At 36.3% G+C, this 21,216-nt stretch overlaps 1 protein-coding gene across 2 annotated transcripts in view; it reads right to left on the bottom strand.

Moving 5' to 3' along the window:
• The window catches only part of CHD9 (chromodomain helicase DNA binding protein 9), a 98,225-nt gene that overhangs the window by 19,944 nt on the left and 57,065 nt on the right, over window positions 1–21,216 (bottom strand). For both annotated transcript variants that reach the window (XM_086621060.1, XM_086621061.1), the window contains 17 exons: window positions 20,417–20,534; window positions 19,825–19,911; window positions 18,833–18,970; window positions 16,494–16,615; window positions 15,007–15,250; window positions 13,691–13,867; window positions 12,625–12,768; window positions 11,862–12,117; window positions 10,824–11,034; window positions 8,516–8,711; window positions 7,577–7,744; window positions 6,812–6,991; window positions 4,091–4,201; window positions 3,213–3,409; window positions 2,226–2,425; window positions 1,559–1,718; window positions 466–555 (listed from right to left, as the gene is read on the bottom strand). In XM_086621060.1, the coding sequence (XP_086477186.1) occupies window positions 466–555; window positions 1,559–1,718; window positions 2,226–2,425; window positions 3,213–3,409; window positions 4,091–4,201; window positions 6,812–6,991; window positions 7,577–7,744; window positions 8,516–8,711; window positions 10,824–11,034; window positions 11,862–12,117; window positions 12,625–12,768; window positions 13,691–13,867; window positions 15,007–15,250; window positions 16,494–16,615; window positions 18,833–18,970; window positions 19,825–19,911; window positions 20,417–20,534 (2,799 nt within the window). The remainder of the gene's footprint in view (window positions 1–465; window positions 556–1,558; window positions 1,719–2,225; window positions 2,426–3,212; window positions 3,410–4,090; window positions 4,202–6,811; window positions 6,992–7,576; window positions 7,745–8,515; window positions 8,712–10,823; window positions 11,035–11,861; window positions 12,118–12,624; window positions 12,769–13,690; window positions 13,868–15,006; window positions 15,251–16,493; window positions 16,616–18,832; window positions 18,971–19,824; window positions 19,912–20,416; window positions 20,535–21,216) is intronic.

A 21,216-nucleotide genomic window follows, 5' to 3' on the forward strand; every position in this document is an offset into this window, starting at 1 on the left:
TTTATAACAGCTTTCTGAATTAAATTAAAAACTTTTTATCCACCACAAGCTCCTGTAGCAGTGAGTTCAGTAATTTGCAAATGGAAATACTTCAATCAGGAAGAAAAAAAATAATTAAATGGAATATGCAGCATGTAACCAAAAGTTCGCATAAAGAAGCAGGAAAAACCCATGAGTTAGAATGTAAAGTATATAAAAATTTATATTTCACTCATTTTTTCAATCTATTTATCTTTAATAATTTTTCTCTTTATAGCTACGCTCATAAATAGGAATCAGGACTTGGTCATGTCAAGTGGATACAAAGCGTTTTGCAAACAAAGAGTAAAGAAAACATTTTTCTCACAGCCTAAGGATACAAATATTAGGTTTTAATATCTCTTATTAGGTCTAGGAAGATTTCTGAATTTTCATTTGATAGTTTACATTTAAAATAAACAAGCAAAAAACCTCTCTATAGTTCACCTGGCATCAATTCCATCAAACACCTTTTGGAATTCATTGCCAATGACTTCTTGTTTTAAGTAATACAGCATTCTTACTCGAAGCAAGACCCTAAGCGAAAAAAAAAAAAGAAATACAGATATTAGTACTCTAAAAGCTTTCAATAGTTGTGAGTGGTTTTGAGTTTTTTTGTAACATCAAAAAGTTTTCAAGTCATTTTCCTAAAACATACTTCCTTCCATTAATAAGAAGAGATAACCTCCAGTTGAGGTCACCTAACACTTTCTGTTGCAACCACTTTTACAAATCATTTCATTGCAAAACTTCTTTCAAATTCTAGACAAAGCCCTGGGCCAGGAGAAGAACTCTTCACCTGTTTTATAAAATACGGATAAGAACAAGCTGCTATTTTGATTTTCCTACTTGGAAGATTCCCGTAAAAAGATCTGAGCAGGCTGACAGTGAGTATCTTTCACATCACCTTTTAATTCCTTCTCGCTTAAAATTTGTGGCATGATCCCAATAGCGTCTTCATGCTTTATCTCAACCTAAGGACTAAGCAGTTTAGGAATGCCTAGCAAAGAAATTGAAAGCACTAAAGTATTTGTCCCTCAATCTTCTGCTGTTTACCTGGCATGTTTTCTGGGCGGCTGAGAATCTGAGCTTACTAGCTTGTTGAAAGTTCATGCATAGCCATGAATGAGTTTGTTATACATAAATCATATGTATATGATTTATGTATATTTATGTATACATAAATCATGTTATACATAAATCATTTTTCTCTAGAAAAACTTGTCATATTCTGCTTTAAAACTTCATACAACTTCATACAAGGCTCCCCAAACACGCTAGGAAGAACCCTTTGTCTTTCTGTGTACATACACAAACATACAGTTTCTTTAAAAAACAATAACAATTATTTTTTTATGTGAAATATTCACTTACCCTCCTAATACACTGCAACCTATTTATACTAATCAGTCTCACAACATTAAAATTTGTTTCTTCATAGTGACACAAGGTTTTTAATGTCTAAGACAACGAGGAATTAGAATAAAAAAGAATTTTTACACAAAAATTGGAAGACATTCACACTTCAGCTATTGCTTACTTGTTGCAATGGTGTTTTATGTGCTTTTTGTATCCTTCGTCTTGCAATAGATGTTCTGGATTGTATTTTCGAAGCCATTCTGCTTTGTGTATATCAAAAGTGCTAGCTTGGGTCTTCACTTTTTTTCCTTTTCTTCCTCTAGGCACAGGGGCTGATAAGCCTATATAATTTAAAATATAATACAGTAACAGCAACAGGCAGGTACAGATCCCCCGTGATACTTATAGTTCCTATACCCTATACCAGTATTGTGACCTGCAGTGCAGAAAAAAATACTATAATCACAGGCTCTGGATATGAGGTTTTTTTTTCTCTTTTGTCTCTTAGAGCATCTCTGGAGTACATTTCAACACCTAAGCAAAAAAAGCAGGAGACAGGGAAAGGAAGGGGACTGTGATGTCACCTACTATGAAACAGAACAGTTTCTTATGAACCAAAATGAAAAGAAAGCTTACACAGAGTATATCAATTCATTTGGGTAAGCAATGAAATAAAAAGCGAAGCAGAAATGACACTTCTTTTCCCACCAATTGAATTGCATATCTGGAATAAATGCCATTTATTTCAAGTAGGACACATTCAGAGAGAATTTTTAGCTGTTTTTATCCCAGTACCGCAGGCATACACGTATGAAGCTATTTAACTGCAGAAACACCTAAGTCCTTACCAAGATGATTCTGTAACTCTCGTGTCTGCCCGTCCTCTGTTGGGGTAATGAGATCCCATATAAAACTTTTTATCTTCTCATCCCCTCTGTAGTGAACAAGACAATAGGCTAATAGAGCTCGGCAAATTATTTCCACATCCTGTTCATTCAGCTGTCTCTTGAAGCGCCCATGTGACAAAATTTCTCTCCATCGACCCCACCTATTCCAAAGTGAAACACAAATTGGCATTTAGAAGTGAAACTCAAGTAGCCTGTAGATTTCTGTTACAAAAGGGAATTTCTCTGTAAAATATTTAGCTTTTCACTTTCTTCCTTCAGCTTAAGTTACTGAGCAGAAATATCAAAGTAACACTTGCAACAAAACTCCGTATGTTTAAAATGGAGTTTTAAACAAAACTTGCCTGTTTACAAAAAAAATATGGATGATTGTTTTAGGCTTCTAAGACACAAAACTAATGGGAACTCATATTGATAAAGCAAACACAGTCATTTATCTTCTAAGATGGGGGAGAGAAGACTTAAGATTTTATTTCCAAATCAACATATGTGATGTAAGTATGCTTAAAATAACTGGTTAGATTTTCAGTTCCTATTTGCACCTCATGTGACGTGCAAGATGCTCTCCAATTACAAACATCAAGTCACCTACCAAACCTTTAGTTCAATATTTAGAGTTTTGAGCCTGCTGCAGCACTTACTGTAATGATTTTTAGAGAGGTTGCTGTAGTGCCAAGGTTAAATGTCATAATCTCCTTCAAAGAAAGGTTTTCACCTCTCTTTAATGTTTCTTCAATTGCAAATTGTCAGAAAAAGTTATGCAGGGTACATGATAAATTCACATAAACTCGTATTCTAAATAAATTTTATATAGAGGCACCAGGTTATGGCCAATGTAACTGAAAGTTATTCCATAAACAAAATTTAGTACATGAAAAAATACTATTTTTTAAAAAAATTTCCTAGAACAAAGAAGGATGTATACAATACCCATAGACCAGTAAGTTTTTTTCCACCCGAAAGCACTCTGTTCTTCCATATCCATTGGAACGGTCACAAGGCCTGCGGAGTTTTGGTTTATCATCACCCTCGCTCTCCACTTCAGACAACTCAGCCAGCTCATCTTTTGTAGCACTAAAGGGCCGTGTTTGTTTCCTAATTCTTGGCGTATCAATAACCAGGCTGTTCTGCAAAATTTCAAACAAACCTTATCAGAGAAACAATTGATAAGTTTTTCTGTAGATAGCACTTGCAGCCACCTACTCATGTCACTAATAGGTATTTTGCAAAGACATCACAGTAAACACCCATAAAGCAAGCAAAACATTTTGTGGTATTTAGGGCAACAAAAAATGAGTTTCATACCATAGTGCCAGCACATGAGCTATAAACAATACTGAATACCTTATCTGAGCTGAATATATACACAGACTATGCTGCAGTCTCTGTGAGTAAAAAGGGACAACGAAACCTTTTCAGAACTGACTGCATGGGAATGTCTTCTAGTACAGGACAACTATCGGTATCATAAAATTGATAAACCAATTCTTAGGCAGCTAATTCGCAGATTCAGTTCAGGATTTTACAGACAGGACACACAGCAATCAGAACAATTACACGCTTTTAATCATTTCCAGGTCTTCAATAAAAATCAAAAGACTCCCAAAAACTCTTCTAGGAAAGCAGGAGCCAGGAAATACTAAAGCTATGAGCAGGCTAATAACCCATGCATGAACTAACCAGCACAAAAAGTATGATTTATGGAAATATTAATCAAAGAAGCACCAGGAATCCTACACCTCCTATTCCAGAATTCAACAGGAAGCACACACTTAAAAAAACATGCATTGAAAAAGAGAAGTACTTACTCTACCACTGATAGCATCTATATCTATTTCTGCTTTTTTAGCCCATTTCTGCCAGAAGTTGGGATCATCTAGTGAAATATCAGTCCTGTTTCCAGATGCAACAAAGCTAGCCTGTAATAAATAAAACGAAGTCTTACCAACATCATACATCAAAAGTTTGCAGAGTTTGAATGCCTCAGTGCTGTGAAGACTGCATAACTTTATTTCATCACAATTTCCCAAGAAGCTGTTAAGACTTGAAAAAAAGAAACTCAAAAAAGTTCTCCTCCCGTTTCATTTTTTAAAATCAGATCCATAATATATCAGAAAAATCTAATGAACTTCTATGCACCGACATGAGAGAAGAACATTAAGCAGCAAGATTCTTCTGCTTCTAAGTCTGAATCTGAATTACCTGTATTGAGAAACTGATAACTGCTGGCCTGGATAGGTACACCCTCCCTTGGGTTAAAAACTGGCTGGATGGCCGGGCCCAAAGAGTGGTGGTAAATGGGGCTAAATCCAGCTGGAGGCCGGTCACCAGTGGGGTTCCCCAGGGCTCAGTGCTGGGTCCAGTTCTGTTTAACATCTTTATCAATGACCTGGATGAGGGGATTGAATGTACCCCCAGTAAATTTGCGGACGACACCAAGCTGGGAGGCTGTGTCGATCTGCTCGAGGGTAGGGAGGCCCTTCAGAGGGATTTGAACAGACTGGATCGTTGGGCTGAGGCCAATGGCATGAGCTTTAATAAGGCCAAGTGCAGAGTCCTTCACTTGGGGTATAAAAACCTCAAGCATCGCTATAGGCTCGGGGAAGAGTGGCTGGAGAGCTGCCTGGCGGAGAAGGACCTGGGGGTCTTGGCTGACTACTGGCTTGATATGAGCCAGCAGTGTGCCCAGGTGGCCAAAAAGGCCAATGGGATACTGGCATGTATCAAGAACAGTGTGACCAGCAGGAGCAGGGAAGTGATCCTGCCCCTGTACTCGGCACTGGTGAGGCCGCACCTGGAATATTGTGTTCAGTTTTGGGCCCCTTGCTTTAAGAGAGATATTGAGCTCCTGGAGCGAGTCCAAAGAAGGGCGACTAAACTGGTCAAGGGGCTGGAAAATAAAACTTACGAGAAGCGGCTGAGGGAGTTGGGGCTGTTTAGCCTGGAGAAGAGGAGGCTGAGGGGAGACCTGATTACGGCCTATAAATACTTGAGAAGGGATGGTGGGGAGGTGGGGGAAGGGCTCTTTACATTAGTGATGGGTGATAGAACAAGAGGAAATGGGTATAAGCTTAGTCAGGGGAGATTCAGGTTGGATGTTAGGAAGTATTTCTTCTCTGAAAGGGTTGTCAGCCACTGGAATAGGCTGTCCAGGGAGGTGGTTGAGTCCCCATCCCTGGATGTGTTTAAGAATAGGGTGGATGATCTACTCGAGGATATGGTTTAATGGGGATTAGGGATGGTTGGACTCAATGATCTCTAAGGTCTTTTCCAACCTAGAAATCTATGAATCTATGAATCTATGAATGGAAAAAAATAGAATCTTTTTAAGAGGCTTATCGGCATTTAGGGATTTCATCTCATGCAAAAGTACTTGCTTGAGGGAAATTTCAAAGGAGTGTTTAAACTACCAACAATCAAAGCTTGAGAGCGTGGAATAAGCTTAATTTCAGAAGGCATTTAAAAAACCCTGATACACTGCTTTTGGGAAAAGAGTAAATACATACAAAAATTTTTAACTCTTCTGATAAAAAGACAGTGATGATGATGATGTTCCTTAATTGGTTTCCTATCTCTTCTTTAGAATCCTATTTTTATTTAAGCCACAATCAGCAAGATATAAGAGAGCCTAAATAAGTCTGTATTTATCAATAACAAATACACATTTATATTCTTGTGTTTTCCTTTTGCCTTTTTTTTTTGAATTGTCACAACTGCATTTGTGAAGCACCCACATTCCAAGCTCAGTTATAGGGCTTGATTATTTTATTTTTCCAAATTATTAATTCATATATTTTTTAATTTACCTGATTTTGTATTTGTTCAGAATCATATTTCCACATGCTTTGGAAATTTACTTTTTGTTCTGTTCGACCAATTTTCAAGCACAGGTTTGGGATGCTATGATACTACTGTTTTTCTCTTACCTCCCAAAAATTAGAACGTGTCAGTCCAATTTTATTCTAGACTATTACTCCTAAGACTTTACGTTCTCAGCTCCCCCTCAAGTATATATATATATTCTCCACTTCCTGCAATTTTGAGGAGCTTTGCTATTTTGATTTTCAAACTTTTATCAAGAAAGCTCAGGATTCAAACAATATCCTATGTTTATCTTTACAATAAGCCCGACAATTTTAAGTCTTATTAATTAAGACTGCTCTTCTAATCTTCCCTGCTCTTAATATATCTGAATACAAATGGATCTATAACCAAAACTGTTTTAATATACGGATTGCAGTAACCAAGAATAACTCACACCACTCCTAGCCTTTTGAAAAGCATCACACACCTATTACTCATCTTTGCTCAAGCATGCTCTTTGCATCTGTACATGCAAATCTGATTTTGCTACGTGCACATGTAAATACAAACATAGAGATGCAAGAATCCAAAAAAGTACCTAATACACACATACATTAGATAAAAGTAAACATAACTTTTTTTGACAAAAAAAAAGCCTACGCTTTACAACATTCAATTACATTTACAGTTCTATACTGACAAAGAAAAACTTGCTGCTTCTGCACCTTGGCAAACGTGGAACCCCTTCCTTCTGATTCAATCGTGATAGTTTTAGTACGACGCTGCAAAATTTGGTCAATGTCTTCCTCACAGAATTTAGAACCTTCATCTTCTTCGTCCATAATGGCGCCATATGCACCTCTTCGAAGCAAGTCTTCTATTTCTTTTTTGGAGAGTTGCTGGATCTGAGCAAATAAGATAGGTGTTAGACAGTCTTGAAAAAAAATCCCCTAAAGTCTTTTTTCTATTTCCCTTTTCAACGTTTCTGCAACCTAACCGTGCCTTGTAATTTATAAACTTAAAGTCTAGATTATTAAAAACTAAGAGAAAAATCTAGCTGACACTTGAAATCATTTCTTAGTTGGTTACAGTATACGTTTTTACAAGAATGTATCTTTTCTGTTTTGTCTATTCTCAACACTGTAATGAACACAAGTTTAAAAAAATAACCTGTTAATACTAGGTGTAAATCTCATATTAAAGTAACACATTATATTAACATAAGAAGACACAAGAAAACAAGGGGAAACTTTTATCTTTGATAAATCTTTCATTATTTCTTACCTCTTAAGGTCCGAGGTAGATAAGGTCAAAGTTAAAACAAAATAACCCACTACATTTAAAATCATGTCAACTATATTGCTAGTTCACATCAGAAAACGTAACAGAAATGCAAAAACCAGAAAAATGGTAGCTTCTGTAACTTAAAATAGTCCCCACATGATCGCAAAAGCAAAAAGAAAGTTATTTCAAGAAATAAGTCCACATACACCACCAACACTGTTTTCTCTTCCACTCATACTCTGTAAGACAGCCTTATCCAGTCCCAGTTTCAGACTTGCTCTGTCAAACATCTCTCTCTCATAGGAGTTACGCGTTATCAGCCTGTAGACCTTCACTGCTTTGTTCTGACCAATCCTGTGGCAACGGGCTTGAGCCTTTTGAAGGAAAGGACAATGGCAATAAGAACTTAGACTTACACAGGGATAAGATACAATTCTTGTAAGAAATTGTTTCTACTGTAGTACAATCTGAAAACGAATAGCACGAACTTGAAAGGAAGTCAATTCACATTTACTAAATTCACAATTTATTATCAGATGTTTTCCACATTGTGAACAGTTTTTTTAACAACAGTGTAGTAAGTAAAATGAATGATCTGTGCTGAATGCTACTGAAGGGTATTTCTCTTGCAAAAATAAAAAGGCATGCTAGCTCATAAGTTATCTGATCTCCAGCTAAAATGGTAAACGGTTTGCAACTAGAGAATGGATTCTATTTCAGCATCCAATTGCTAGATTTGATTAACTCACTGTTTCTTAATACATATTAATCCTTTTATCTATTACATTTTAGCTGAACAGTTCTATTTCCATAAACTGTTAGTCAGCATATGTAGACTCTACCCCTGGTTTCATAACTTCATCAAAACGTTAGGTTTTATAAACTCACTGACTTAGTTTACCTGTGTTGTGCATTTAAAGAGTGATCAATTTCAATGAAAAGGTTAGAACCCAGCCAAACACAGATGACCTCTCCTATCCAAGGAGAAAGTAATCATCAAAAAGTATTAAAACATATGCCTTAAAACCCCCCTGAACATTTTCAAATGATACATGTTCAAAACAGAGACAATGCTCAAAGTGACTCAATTTATATCAACCAGGCTTGACTTCTTTGGCCTCACTATTATGCCTAAAGGAAGTTACCTGTAGATCATTCTGAGGATTCCAGTCAGAATCAAATATTATACATGTATCTGCTGCAGTCAAGTTAATGCCCAAACCACCAGCTCTGGTGCACAGAAGGAAGACAAAGCGATCAGAGTCTGGTTTGCTGAACCGGTCAATTGCAGCTTGTCTGAGATTGCCTCGTACTCGCCCATCGATGCGTTCATACAAGTATCTGGAAACGGCCACAAATACACACACACAAATCATTACAAAATTTGTCATAATTTAGAGGGGGATTAGAACAGATCCTCTGCTTGCGTGTTTATTCTTTACAGTGAATAGAAGTGATATAAACTAACTTTGCTTATCAGCGAGTAACAGTACCAGGAATCAGAACAGAACTCACATTATCTGTAGTTCTAATACACATCAGCAAGTCCAAACATCAGGCATTTTAAGACAAGTTCTTCTGAACTTTGTCCATTAAAGCAAGCACCTGATTATACCTACCAGGAAACAGGGATTACCATGGCACTTAGCTGCATTAAAACACACCATAACCTGAAGTCCCACGTGGACACTTACAAGTTTTTCACATGCTATTATTCTTGGATCCCTGCCTAAGGTGACAGAAGCAGGACAGTGTACTTTTGTATTATATACCAAAATAAACACATCAGGGGCAACCAAGTAACCAACAGAAGGCAGTACCTGGTAAGCTGTCATCAGAAAAACTGTGTATTGATTCTGTCAAGATTAAGAAACGAAACAAAAATTACATGACAGCCCCTCTAACAGTCTTTATCAAGGCATCAACGAATTCAGGGCTTCTAAACTAAAACCAGAAAATTTAAAAGCCTGAAGTAAAACTGTCATTTCTGATACTTTTGATAATTATAAAGACTCATATGAAACTTCTGAAATCAACTGAAATGTTCCAAAGGGAAGCAAATACTTCTGTACGTTGTAAATCAAGTAAGATGCTGAATGTGTATCTACTAGTCAAAAAGCTACACAACCATTTTTCTTCTCATCAGCTATAAAATGGCACAGCAGATAATCCACAGGACCACAGGCATTTTGGCAGGCAGCCATCTCCTACAGTCATGAATTCTGTTAAATACTAAGTCTAATCATGTGTGCACTCTAACATTTCTAATCAAACAGTAGGACAGGACAAGTTTCAGCTTCTACACATCTCAGAAAATTCTACCTGTAGATACGATGCACTCGTCTAGATGTTACATCATTACAGAAAAAGAAATATCTTCCATACTGGATTATAATTTTAACTTCATAGTATTACTTAGTCTATTCAAATAAAACATACAAATTTGACCTCTCAGTTCAAATAGATAGCTTTATGAAACAAAATCCAGATGTACAGAAGTTATATAAAACTATCACAAAAAGAGATATTAACACAATCTACTAATGATTTTCAGTATACATTCCAGTATCCACTGCGGGAAGGCTTTACGTTGTTACTTTCTTTTTTTCCACGTTAAATTTATATTACAATGTAATTCACTGACAATATACACTTCAAAGCAGTACGTACATTTCAACAAATGGAGTATTAAAAAAACCAGAACAATGCCTTTTTACAGTTGTTAAAGCAACTACTGATTGTAACCAAGTTTAAGGTTAGATTTTTACGTGCTAAGGCTTTATGCACAGTATTTAGTCACGTGCTTAAATAAGCTCTTGGTTTCCGCAGAGTCAACAGCGCAATCAAAGGGTGCTATTACATGTGACAGCAAAAGCTGATCTAAGGAGCTGCTTTTATGGCTGGCAGTTCAGTTCTGCTGCAAAATTCAAAGCAGTAATAATGAAGGAAAGATAGGAAGCACATTTTTACTTTTACATTAATAAAAACCAAACCTTCAGTTGTTTATAATTTTGTACTTATGTTCTGTTGGGAGTAAGGAGCTGCATTACTCCTGGTTCAACCTGATGTAAATAAAGAACACATTCTGTGCTTCCTGGGGTTTGGATGAGCAACACTGAGCTTGACCTTACTTGGTTTCTGACAGGTAATGCATAAACAGAGCATACGTACAAGAATGTTTAGAAAAAAAAAAGCAGCAAACTGAGGGCACATGGTTAACCCAAGGACCTCTCTTTAGTTCTCTGAAGTTTTTCGTTTGTTAGTGTATAAATGATAAGCTATCGTAGAACACAGCAAGTTACAGAGTGATTAGGCAAAAAACCCACAACACCACCACACAAAACAAAACCACCTCTATCTTTGGTATGATGTAATTATTAATCCTGCACTAACATTCAAAGATATGCCGACTGAGAAAACATGCTACAGGAGACAGAATATGCAGTATTTTACCTTTTATGTATAAGGTAGTCCTCCAAAATATCAAGGCAGCGCACCATTTGAGAGAAGATAAGGACTTTGTGGCCTCCTGCTTTCATCTTTGGAAGGAGTTTATCAATAAGAACCAGTTTACCAGCAGACTGGATCATTGCTTGCAGATGGAAGTCAGGTGCACTTGGGCTATATGTTTCTTTAAACTCTCCAAGGATTTTCTCTTCAGCACCTATCAAAGAATATATTTCTGCATCTATTGGTGTATTTACATGAGTATCTCTGCATACACAGAAGACTAAGTTACCAAAATCAGTGCTTGTACTCTAAATATCCCCACTAGCCACTGCTGGAGACAACACAAAGCTCTGGATGGATCTAAAGTCTAGCAAGAACATTTATTTCCACACTATTTGAAAACGAGTCTGAAGTTTTTAAGCAGAACACCACAGATGACACACCTAAAATGAAATGAACCCCCTCAAATTGCAAAAACAAAAATACAACTTGTTCTCAAGTGTTGTGTAAAAAAACATCAGAAAAATCACAAGTCTCTGATATTTTAAATGGGACGCGAGTCTTAAAAACAGTATTTTGAGGACCTTTTCTGAAGTTCCACTATGAAATCATAGCAAAAACTTTTGATGTTTAAAGTGTATTTTCTTGCAAGCAGGAAAAACATTGAAGTTATTTACTAAATGAGTGTGAAAAGCAATGAAGACTGATACAGATCATATCACTTGTTAGAAGCATTAATTTTAAGTTAGCTCCATATGTTCTTTTTCATACTGCTTTTTAAGAGATGTAACACTTCCCTGAGATAATTGCTTCTAAATGTTCTGTGAAATCCTACAAAACAAGTTCGCATTTCAAGCCTCAAACATGCAACTGCCTCACAATATTGCCTCACGTTTATCAAAAAAAAATGCTTCCACCTAATCCAATCCTTGAAAAGTCTGATGAAAATGTCAAAGAACTACAACAGACGTTCTTAAATATTTTAAACAGAAGTACAAAAGTAGTTTAAAAAAATATAATCAGTCTTTATCATGTATTTACCTTTGATGAGATAAGGGTGATTACAACACTTTCTGAGTTCCATCATAGTGTTAACCAGATTGGGTACATTTGCTTGCCCTGCTCCTTTGGACAAGAAAGCAAAATTTTTCTCCAAAATTGCTCGATAGTATTTCTTCTGAATATTAGTTAGTTCTACTTCAATTATAGTTTCCTCCTTAGGAGCCAGCTTTTTTTCTACATCTTCCTTTAGTCGTCTGAGCATCATAGGTTTCAGGATAGCTTGGAGTTTCTGAACCTAAATGAAACACAACAGTTTGTTGGAAAAGTAGTAGTGTAGTTTAAACAAAATTTTTGAACTCCATATCACTTTCTTTTTCGCTAGACTCATACAGAAGATTTGCCAGATGGGATATACCCTTATTTTTAACCCCTAATTACTAAAGAATTCTTTTTATGTACTCCAAAACCAGAAAGAGATTTTTTTTTTAGCACATGTCTGCAAAGGCTCTGCCTACGAAGCCAGAAAACTTTAATTTTTATTATTCTATTTACTTTCCAAATTTACAAAACCGACACAAAAAAGTGAAAGTTATCCTTTAACATAAAATATCATGCTTAACTGTCTTCTACTGCTTGCACAGTTTAGAGAAATTGCATGACAGAAGAACTCACAGGTGATATGCGGGCAGCGAAGGGGAGGGTGGGGAGCAGTAACAGTTACTATCTAAAACAAATGTTTTTCCTTCAGGGAAGTCACTCCTACACACTGAGGCTCAAAACGAACTTATTCAACATGCAATACCTGTTCCTCTGTTTTAAGGTCTCCGAACTCCTGCATGAATGTAGATTCAGCAGGAAAACGCAATGGTTCAAGAAAATGAAGGAGGCTAAATAATTCTTCTACAGTGTTCTGCAGTGGGGTACCCGTTAACAGCACTTTATGCTCCTATAAAAGGAAATAACACTCACATGACCTTACGTGCAAACATTTAAAAAATTTGTGTTAAGTCTCAGTGTCATAACCTTAAAATACCAGTTCTGCTTGTCACTAAGTACATAGGTAATACAGGTAAATAGATTTATAAAAGAACAACAAGAAGTATTTCCGACTAGCTCTTCTTTAAATTCTGTTTTCCTGCATCTATAATGAAGAAATGACTGAACCCTTCAACTTTTGCCTGTAATAATCGCACATGTATAATCCCCTCTCTCTATAGTGTGGAAAATATACACTAAGTATATATCAGAAAGGAAATAAGACAACTTATGAGAACATGCAGCAATGAGTGTATCAGAGTAATAACGAAAACAAAAAACAATGCAAAACTAGTCACAGCGCATCCTGCAGTAACACACCAAAAGCCTCAAGATTCCTGGTAGAACCCGCTTTTAAAAATCTTGCAGTACATCAAATAAAACCTTAACTATGGGACTAGACAATAATTCCATTTTAAATTCTATTATTTGCTTAGTAGTGTTATGACTTGCTTGCTTTTATTATTAAATAACTTGTTTAAAATACTTTCTAGGTTTCTAAACATTAATTACTGCACAGAAACTTGCACAAAAACGATTTTATTATTATAAAGTGAATTGTAAATCATATCTTCATCATAATCAAAACAAACTACAAAATAGTATCACGAAAAATAGATTCTGCTTACATTTAGAACTTGCCACATTTTATTTTATCAAAAAGACACCAGCATCAACTATCAAAAATACATACACTTGAAGAGAGTATCAGGAATCTCGGGTATCTCCTGAGAAAGACTGCTTGAGAGATCTTTTTGGCAAGTACAACAAATTTGTGATTTATTATCGTACTGTACTTAACTAGAATCAAACCCAAAAAGTTCGTTACTCACAAGGTTCATTAATTTTAGTCCTTCCAAGAGTTTGCAATTTTTGTTCTTCAGTCTGTGAGCTTCATCGATAATAACGCACCGCCATTCAATTGCATTTAACTCTGGACACCCACCAAGAATCATTTCAAAAGTTGTGATAATGGCTTGGAATCTGTAGGTACCTCGAACAATACGTCCCTAGAGATTCATCAACACACAAATCTGTTACATTACCTTGAATCGACTCAATTTGAACATTCTGCTGCTGAAGTTTTATCAAAAGCCAGATATCAAGATTTTACGTTACAAACTGTTTTGTTATCCCATACACATTTATTACATCCCTATAACTGTAATTAATACTAATGAGTAATTATCCATATCATAAATCCAATATCATCTAACCAACAGTAAAATTTTAACCACTTTTAAATTACAGCTATAACCACCTAACACAACTGTTTCAAAAGGTGCATGTAGGTAGTATCACACTTTTAACCTGGGAAAACTGGAAAGACTAACTGACAGGAAAGACCCTGCAATCAGTCACAACATATGACGGTAATACATTTAGCACTTATACAGTAAGTAATAAAACTATCACCTGAGAACAAAATGAACACTTTTTATCCAGCTTACTCTACTTCGTTGGTCTGACAAAGAGAATACATAAGACCCTCAATAAGATAGTATGCAATAACTCTCTAGAGAAACAAGATGTTATTTTAATATTTAGCGCTACTTAAAAAAGTTTTCGGCCTTATCAATTTTGTAGAAATACCACGATAATTTAAAAAAATTATTTATGCAGAATATATAGACAAGGCCAAAAAAAAACTCTTAAAATAGTCAGATTTCAAGGTTTTTTCAGGTAATTTAATGTGAAGTATTTCAGACAGAAAAGCAAATCGTACACAGACAACGCCAGTTTACACTAGGAAAGGGGAATCAACAGCTACATAAAGGGAACACAGCGATTTATGGGCGGTATTTCTGTTCTCACTGCTCTTCAAATTCCGGACCCAACAGCAACCATCTGTGAACTCTTTAATCTCCGCATGAGCATCAGCGTCACTGCTATTCAATTTCAAATTACTCAGGGTACTCAAACATACATCTTGCTGCAATCACTTATAAAAAATGTACTCAGTGAGCTTATGTTAAAGACATTGATACGCCAAAAGCTTAAAAAACACCCTGAACAAGCGCATCACAGGATGTAAAATTACTTTCATTTAAGACATATGTACAGATAATGTCAAGAATACTTTTCATTACTGCTACCTGAAACAGCTAAGTTTGGGCTAAGTTATTGCACAAAAGTGAAATTACAATACCTGGGAGTCCCTGAAGTACATTTCATACTGCTGAATCATCTGCCTGCTGATCATGCTTCCATGATACACGACAACATTGAGGTCAGTCCACGTGCGAAATTCTCTTTCCCAGTTTGCTATGGTAGATAGTGGAGCTATGATCAGAAAAGGCCCTCTTATCCCAGCCAGGAGGATTTCATAGAGGAATGTAATTGACTGAATGGTTTTGCCGAGACCCATTTCATCCGCTAAAATGCAATTTCGTCTGAAAGTAAAAGACATATATTCGTTATTAGCATCAAAGAAAATACAGACACTAAAGCTGTTACTCAAATGGACGATTTATAAAAACAAAGCTCAAACACACCAGTTTAAAACAATAATCAAAATTGAGGCACTCAAAGATGCTCGCAAATGTTCCCTGGTTATTGTGAAAGAATGAATTTGGTACACAAAACCACAAGTTTTCAATCATGTTTAGCACTGCCAAGATTTAAGAATGGAATGTTCCATGAGGTTCTCCTAGAAAAATATCCCCTAAGTATTCTTTTGGGACTACATCTGCCCTAATTAAAGGAATTCAAATTAATCAGATTTCCTACACAGTACACTCACTTTGACAAAACTGCTAGAAATTAATCAAGATTCCATCAAAGTCACAGATGGAAAGTATTCCAGCTACGCTCACATAAAGGAGTGCATTATAGCATATTGACAAATTTCCCTTGTTTCCAAAACCAAGACAGATGTGTATAACCAAATTACCACGTGAAGTACCAGCAGGTGCTCATCCTCCGCCACAGACTCCAGCCCTTCACTCTGTTTGCACAGATACTCACACAGCTATGTTGTGCTTGACTGAGAATTAAGACAATTATTGTTTTTTTTTTTTCAGACGTATGCTAAAACGGTACACTCACTGACACCATCTCTGTAAAGGTCAGGCAACTCATATTTTGGAAATAAAGCAAGCAGGAAGATTCATGAATAGAAATCCAACTTAGAGACAGGGAAAATACGTTGTTCTGGAAAAAATCTTCAAAGTGATTATATCGCCGTTAATCCGTTATAGTATTACTGAACAAAAGTTAACTTTTATCTTACAATACAGAAAACGCAGTTATTTACTAGCCTTATTTTTGAAGACAGGTAACTTTATTTGAAATACATACTAATTCTAGAAATAATTTTGAAAGATGCAAGGGTCTACGAGTTGCTCCAAAAATTCTGAAAGCTTGTACTTTGGTGGAAGTTGCTTTTTGTTTTAGTTTCCTCATAGCCAGTGAAAATTTATTTTCAGTTATGTTATTAAGATTTTTTGTTGCTCTTGTTGATAAAAACATACTTGTATACTCAAAGGAAGAGAATTTTGTTTTTTCCAGTTACGTTCTTTTAGCTATAAGCAGAGAAGCTAAGATAAATTTAGTTAAAACAGTATTCATCCCCCATAACAGTGATTCACTCCATATGGTTTAAAATTTATATTAAAAACCATTCCATGCATATACCTATTGTACCAGTTGAACAGAAGCCAGTTAAGTCCTTCCAGTTGATATTCCCTGAGCTGATTGCCATTTTTGTATTCTCTGGACTGTTCTATCTTCTTCCAGGAGTTTGGAGGTGGTCGGTCCTTTAAGGGGAGATTAATACATGTGCAAGTTGATACAAGCTTTATTTTTCCAAAATGTTTTAACCCACTATTTCCTGAGTGTAACAACTTCAGATTTAGAGTGTAACTATTCAACTTTAAAACTCAGAAGGTTATAATTGTTAACATTACTTACTAATGACTAGTCCACAGAAACCTGAAATTTGTATTCGTCTATATAAATTAATACTTTTTTTTAAATTTAAGACTATATTATAGTAACATCACGCAACTGATTTCTAAAACTAAGCATACAAATAGCGTGGCACTGGTACTTTGAAACACCAACTCGTTTATATGAGAAACTTCAAGAATCTATGAATCTTCACTTCAGAAGCTCCAAGAACAGCCGACCTACAACCACAGCCGACCGAGTTTTGGGACTACCAAAATCCCCAACATCTGAGTAACTCTGGATTCTGAAGCTATCCTCCTGAAGTGGTTTGAGCAATCTACACTGAATTACTGTGATCTTCCCTTTCCCTTCAGCATGTGCCCTGGTCACTGCTAATCACTCGACCTCACAGTTAGCTCATTCAGGAACTCAACACCGGGAACACGAACACGAAAAAGTAGACTTGTGAGTGGTTCAGCTCCCTGAATCGATTTCACCGAGGGATCAGATGAAACACAGTATCAGCAGATGCAGGGTCATGATACAAAGGACTTGACAAAGCAGACTGTAACAGTATCAAGGTACACGATCTTAATATTCCTAGCAAGCTAAAGGAAAGCTGAGAGGCTACGTATGAAAAAAATCCACTATATATTTTTCTATATACATATATGCATACACACCCACCCACTAGTTCGCAAGCCTGGAGACTCAACAGGCTGGCCATTACCTTAGAAAGCCACTCCTAGAGAAATCTCGAAGCTTTGACTGGTAACTACGCAGGATTCCAGCAGAAAACTCTCTCTTCAGATAGCATTTGAATCCCAGTGTCAACTCACATATTCAAGCAAAATATTTTCAGTAAGAGCTTTTCTGATTAGCTGTAAACTCTTATATTTTTTTAACATTTCTCAGCATTTACAAAAGCTTACATTCACTCTAGACTCACGTGGCCTTATCTGGCAGCTCTGAATTTAGATTTGATTTTCTCTCTCTATTGCTGCCGTCAGCACCACCTGACAGCAGGTCTCAGCAGAGCAGTGGCTGTCCCTGCCCAGCCGCTGTGCCTTCCTCCCCTCACCCCCAGGCAGCCATCTGCCCGCTCCCACACCAGGAGCAGCCACGCTCCTGCTCGCAGGGCTGCAGCCAGCAAATATTTCTCTTGTGCTTTCTGGAGCCTGAAACAAGAAATACTTGTTGCTGATGCTAAGATGACTGTTAGCTGTATGGCTGCACTTTAATTGTCCTTTTCTCTCAAAACCAAATACAGTAACAGAAAGGTATAAAAGCCCTTCTTCCCACATGCCAAAACGGCAGGATTTCAAATACTAGAAAAATGAACTAAATATAATATGAAGACGTTAACTGTGACTACTGTCATTATCTGTATATAGAAAAACCATTACAATAAAATAAAAAACCTACAAATTAAAATTTTGCATATTGAGTTACATAGCATAAATAAGTTAAAACAAGTATTGTACTATACCACACAAGACATAAGTCTTCAACCTGACAATAACATACAGGACTTAAATAAAACCATTTTGTTTTCTCCTGCTCTATGAGATGGAAGATTGATAATTTAAAGATAAAACACGTTTCCTTATTACCCGTACTTTTCTTCCTTTCAGCTAGACCTTTAGGACAAGAAGAAAAAGCAGGAAGTAATTACAGAATCTGTTTGACTGATCTCTGTTTGCCCATTTCCTTCAGTGTTGAAGCACAAGGCTTTAACTCTGTTCTCTATAAAAGGATGTTTATACTTACTCTGTTTTCTCTTCATCTTAATGGTGTTTAGATTCTGTGATAGCCTGTTTATATATTGCTCATCACTCAGTTAAAAGCTCAGAAAGTTATAGCACTTCATATTTTTTCCTAAACATTTTTTTTTAAACTGAGTAACAAATTAGATGAAAATATTTATGTATGTCTACCTGAAAATATTATTATTCTCAGGTAACAAGGCTCAAAGATCTTTTACACAAAATGTCTATAAGCTTTATGTTTTAACAGAAAAGTTTAAAGTTGAGAAAATAAAATCCAATTGCCAAGACAGACAAGTAAATTAGGTGTAATTTTACCAATCTCCTTGAGTCAGGCCTGGAAGCTTGCAATTGTTCAAATTCTTCTATTTTTGCTTGATCTACATCTTCTTTCAGCTCCCACGTACTGTCTTCATATGGCAATGAACACCATTTTACTAAATAGTAAATAACAGGCTGCAGAAAAAAATTCTGAATGTTATCAGCTTTTAATTTAGTATATAGACTGTTAATATGCTTTACTATTTGAGTAGCTAACTGACATGAGAGCTGGAAACAAAATAGAAATTTCTGATACTTTTTAAAAGATGATCTGTGTAGGTTCTTGTTATTCACTCTCTCGCCTTTGGCTTCTCTGCCACTCGTAGACCCCTGAAGTACTTTCCAATCCCACTGACCCATAATTAAGTTTTAGGAAAGAAACTACTACATTACTACAGTTCGTGGAAACAGGGGAAGACAGGGAGAACCAGTTAACTACAGATGTTAACTACAGAGGGTGCTATCCAGAACATTTCTTTAATAGCTTTCCAGAAAAGGTACTTGAAGCTAATAAAGACTTTTGATAAACACAGAGGGAAAGGTCCACTGGTGGCTACCAAAACACCTCTCAGTCACTGGTTGCCGAAAGCCTAGGGACACAGAGAGGAAGAGGGAACCACCACTGCCCTGCTGCCTTGTGCTTTTTTCAGCAGTTATCCCTTGTCACTATCACAGAGAAAAGACAGTACCTTGGATCAATGTTTTGTCAGAATTGACAAGGCAACTGTCAAACCTCACATTTATGTCAGTAACTACCTAAGCTTTGTCTACTATGGCCTATCAATACTAATAAAAATATAAGCCGTTGCACTCTGGTTCTATTTCAAAATACATAGCTAACGTAGGAAACTCCAAGATTGTCATGTCTCATAAAAAAAAATTATTGAAGCTTAAAATCATTAAGGTGGTACTCTGAAATCTCCTAAAATTACGATTAACAAACACTACATGGAGTAGTATCTTCCTGTTTTGTTTTAAGGTATATTTACCTCACCAGTGTCCTTATCTTCACAAAGAGATACTTCTAATACCCGGTCCACTTCAACATAGTCAGGATTAAAAGGTTCTTCTTCCATCTGCAATAAGATTAATAAAGTCAGAAAAGAGGCAAAAAAGCTGGTATATGCTAAGACTTGGTCTCACTGTACATAAAATGAATTTGACAGTTGGAAACTATTGAGGCTTTTGCACACACCTTAAAATCCTTTTCGGGGGGGGGGGGGGGGGGGGGGCGGGAACTGGCACTAAAGAGAGATCTGACATTAGAACAGAAAATGCACTCATTTAGGGAAGAAGTGCTGTCCTGGCAAAGTCATCTAGTAGAGAAACTAGACATAGTAACGTAATTTTTCCCTCCTTACCACTTTTAAGTAGTTATCCAAACAATCTCAATTTTAAACCATGCAAGCCAGGTTAGTTCAGTGACTCCAGAAGAGTTGCTCTTAAAATTATGTTAAACAAACAACCCCCTGCTGCAACAAAAATCCCAACCATGATGGCTAAGTTTTACTTCTCAACAGCTACTTATCACAATTTTACAAGGGGAAAAAAAGCTTATTTAATTGTATATTTCATACTCACATCTGCAAAAAAGTGAGCTCTTTGTGCTTGCCTTAGTTTGAATCGTTTTATTTTCTGCTGGATTCTTTTATCCTTTAAAAGCTGTTGTTCTGTGGCCCACTCACAGTGGAGATAAGAGCTGTAATTACGGAGATTAATATATTAGTGAAAGCAAAAGCTTACTGTCTGTTTTTAATATACAGTTAAAATAATATATTTTATAAAGCAGGATTTCACCCAAAAAAGAACATTTTTTTTATTTAAGACAGAATTCACTTTAAGTATCAAAGAATTATTCCTCCAAATAATCATATTACAGGGTCTAGTTAAGGCAAAGTTTTTCGTCTAGGATCTACAGAACTCTATGGATTCACAGATTTCTTTCACATGCCTTAAGAAGAGAAATAAGTGTATTTAAAGTGAGCTTAAATAAACCAAGCTTAAAGTGTGACACCTCTATCAGAAAATACGCAGAGATATAAAGTATTTAATATATCGGAGCTAACTTTTTCAGATAGTTCATGTGAACATCTCTTCACAAGTACTGCTGAACTACCCAGCTGAGCACATCTAAAAGATGACTGAGGAGCATGAGAGCCCATGTCAAAAAGGAAGGAACCATCGGATCAGGTTGGGAGAGGAGCACGAAGGAGTAGAGTCCAAAGAAGGAGGAAGCATGAGCACTGGTATCTACACCATATAATGGCACCCCAAGTGAGCCTTTCTTAAGTTAGATTGGTTTGACAGAAGTATATACATTTTCTTCCTCACATGCCCTTTTCAATCTTTTTTCATCACTTTTAAAGCTTTCTAAAGATGTG

The sequence above is a fragment of the Tauraco erythrolophus genome, chromosome 15 (genome assembly GCF_009769465.1).
Source record: "Tauraco erythrolophus isolate bTauEry1 chromosome 15, bTauEry1.pri, whole genome shotgun sequence".
NCBI lineage: Eukaryota > Metazoa > Chordata > Aves > Musophagiformes > Musophagidae > Tauraco > Tauraco erythrolophus.